This window comes from Cydia strobilella, chromosome 1 (assembly GCF_947568885.1).
Source record: "Cydia strobilella chromosome 1, ilCydStro3.1, whole genome shotgun sequence".
NCBI classification, from domain to species: domain Eukaryota; kingdom Metazoa; phylum Arthropoda; class Insecta; order Lepidoptera; family Tortricidae; genus Cydia; species Cydia strobilella.
The window spans coordinates 32,909,195-32,910,978 of NC_086041.1; the positions used below are offsets into that span (position 1 = coordinate 32,909,195).

Here is a 1,784-nt window from a genome sequence, read left to right on the forward strand (position 1 = left end):
TCTGCTCAAAACAACGCAGTATATGCTTAAAACTGTCTCAAACTTTATCCTCTCACACATTTTACCTTTTTTATTCTAACAGAATTCGATATGTCTGTAGTCACAGACTTTTTAACAATTTATCCTTTTCAAATAAAACTTTATCTACATGATCGCTGCAGCGAGCAGACGGCAGTGCCTGCGACACGAGCAAGATTTATCTACACTTTTCTCAGTCCGATGGCTGAGAAGAAAATCTGTTATCAATTGCATTCGGGCTGCAAGTGTTTTCTATAGGAAACTGTTCATTGCAACCACGACTAATTCGTTGGCCACGAAAATGTAGGCCAATCTCGGGCACCGCTCTAGTTTCTCAACGTGAGTTTATCTCGCCAGCGGCCGTTGCCAACCTCCACCGCCAACTGTTTTATGTAACGTTTGTTGTTGAAATGAAACGTGAAATTGATATTTTTCACTACAGACCAAACCTCCGCGTATTTTGAGCGGGTCAATAGGCGAAGGTCATTGTAATGAATATATTTGTTTAACATATATTTTTTTTAATAAAATCACCTAAACTGTACAAACAAAAACTCAACAACGTAAACCTAAACAAGTAAGGCTTAACTAATTGGCATCCATAGAAATATAAGCAGTCTTTTGATTGATTAGTGTCCCTTCTTGTGTCCCCAGTGCTTGTGGTCCTCGTGACCGCCCTTCTTGCCATGATCATGATGATGGTGATGGTGCTCGTGGTGGCCGCCCTCATCATGGTGTCCCTTATGGTCGTGGTGGTGTCCTCCCTTCTCGTGGTGTCCCTTCTTGCCGTGGTGGTGCTCGTGGTGACCGCCGTGCTTGTGTCCCTTGTGGAATTCTCCTCCCTTCTTGTGGCCGTGCTCCTCGTGGTGGCCTCCGTGGTGCTCGTGGTGGCCCTTTTCGCCGTGGTGGTCGTGGAAGTGCTTCTCCTTCTTGAACTCGTCATGCTTGTGGACACCGTGGTGGCCCTTGGTGGAGTGTCCCTTGTGGTAGTGGCCTTCCTCGTGATGACCGTGGCCCTTGTGGCCCTTCTCGCCGTGGTGATGCTCGTGATGGTGGCCGTCGTCGTGGTGATGGTGTTTCTTGTGTCCGCCGTGCTCGTCGTGGTGTCCCTTGTGTCCCTCGTGGTGGTGGTGGCCCTTCTTGCCGTGTTCGTGATGGTGGTGGCCCTTGTAGCCCTTGTGTCCCTTTTCGCCATGGTCGTGGTGGTGATGCGCGTGGTGCTCGTGGCCGCCGCCCTTGTCCCACTTGCCACCGTGGTGGGTGCCGGCCGCCTCCAGGTCGGCGGCGCGCTTGTCGCGGCTCAGCTCGCGGCCGCTGACTAACGCCAGCGCCGCCGCGGCCACACAACACACTACTATGCCCCTCATACTTCACTGATCCCAGGAACACTGTTGACTGATACACTGCTTCCGTTGCCGGAAGGTTTTATACTAATGGTTTCAATTATTTAGCGTTGTATGAAAATTGTGTAAAACACCAAGGTTACGATTGATTGTTGCAGCCTGCGGCAGCGGGAGCATTGCGCAGCGCTGGGACCCGGTGTCTCAACGCAAAAACTATTAGTTATTTCAATAATGGGTGAGAATCGTAAAAGTACGTTCGAGAGGATAATAAAACTCTCAAACAGCAAGTTGCATTTTTCTGTTTATGTCTCACAATATAAAGTGAATTAAGACTAATGTGTGTAGGTAATTATGAATTAATTATTAATTAATATTAAATGTTATGATTTTTCATTTCGCATGCTCTGAAAGTGGGTCATTGCT

General features: G+C 48.0%; 1 protein-coding gene across 1 annotated transcript; it reads right to left on the minus strand.

Annotated features, from left to right (window-relative positions):
• Positions 1-501: 501 nt before the first annotated feature.
• On the minus strand, positions 502-1,421 carry LOC134747653 (histidine-rich glycoprotein-like). Its single transcript, XM_063682264.1, has one exon. The coding sequence runs from the start codon at positions 1,383-1,385 to the stop codon at positions 648-650; it is 738 nt and encodes a 245-aa protein (XP_063538334.1). The 5' UTR covers positions 1,386-1,421; the 3' UTR covers positions 502-647.
• Positions 1,422-1,784: the final 363 nt, after the last annotated feature.

Coding starts and splice junctions, on each gene's coding strand:
- LOC134747653 (XM_063682264.1), bottom strand. CDS start 1,385: ATGAGGGGCATAGTAGTGTGTTGTGTGGCCGCGGCGGCGCTGGCGTTA.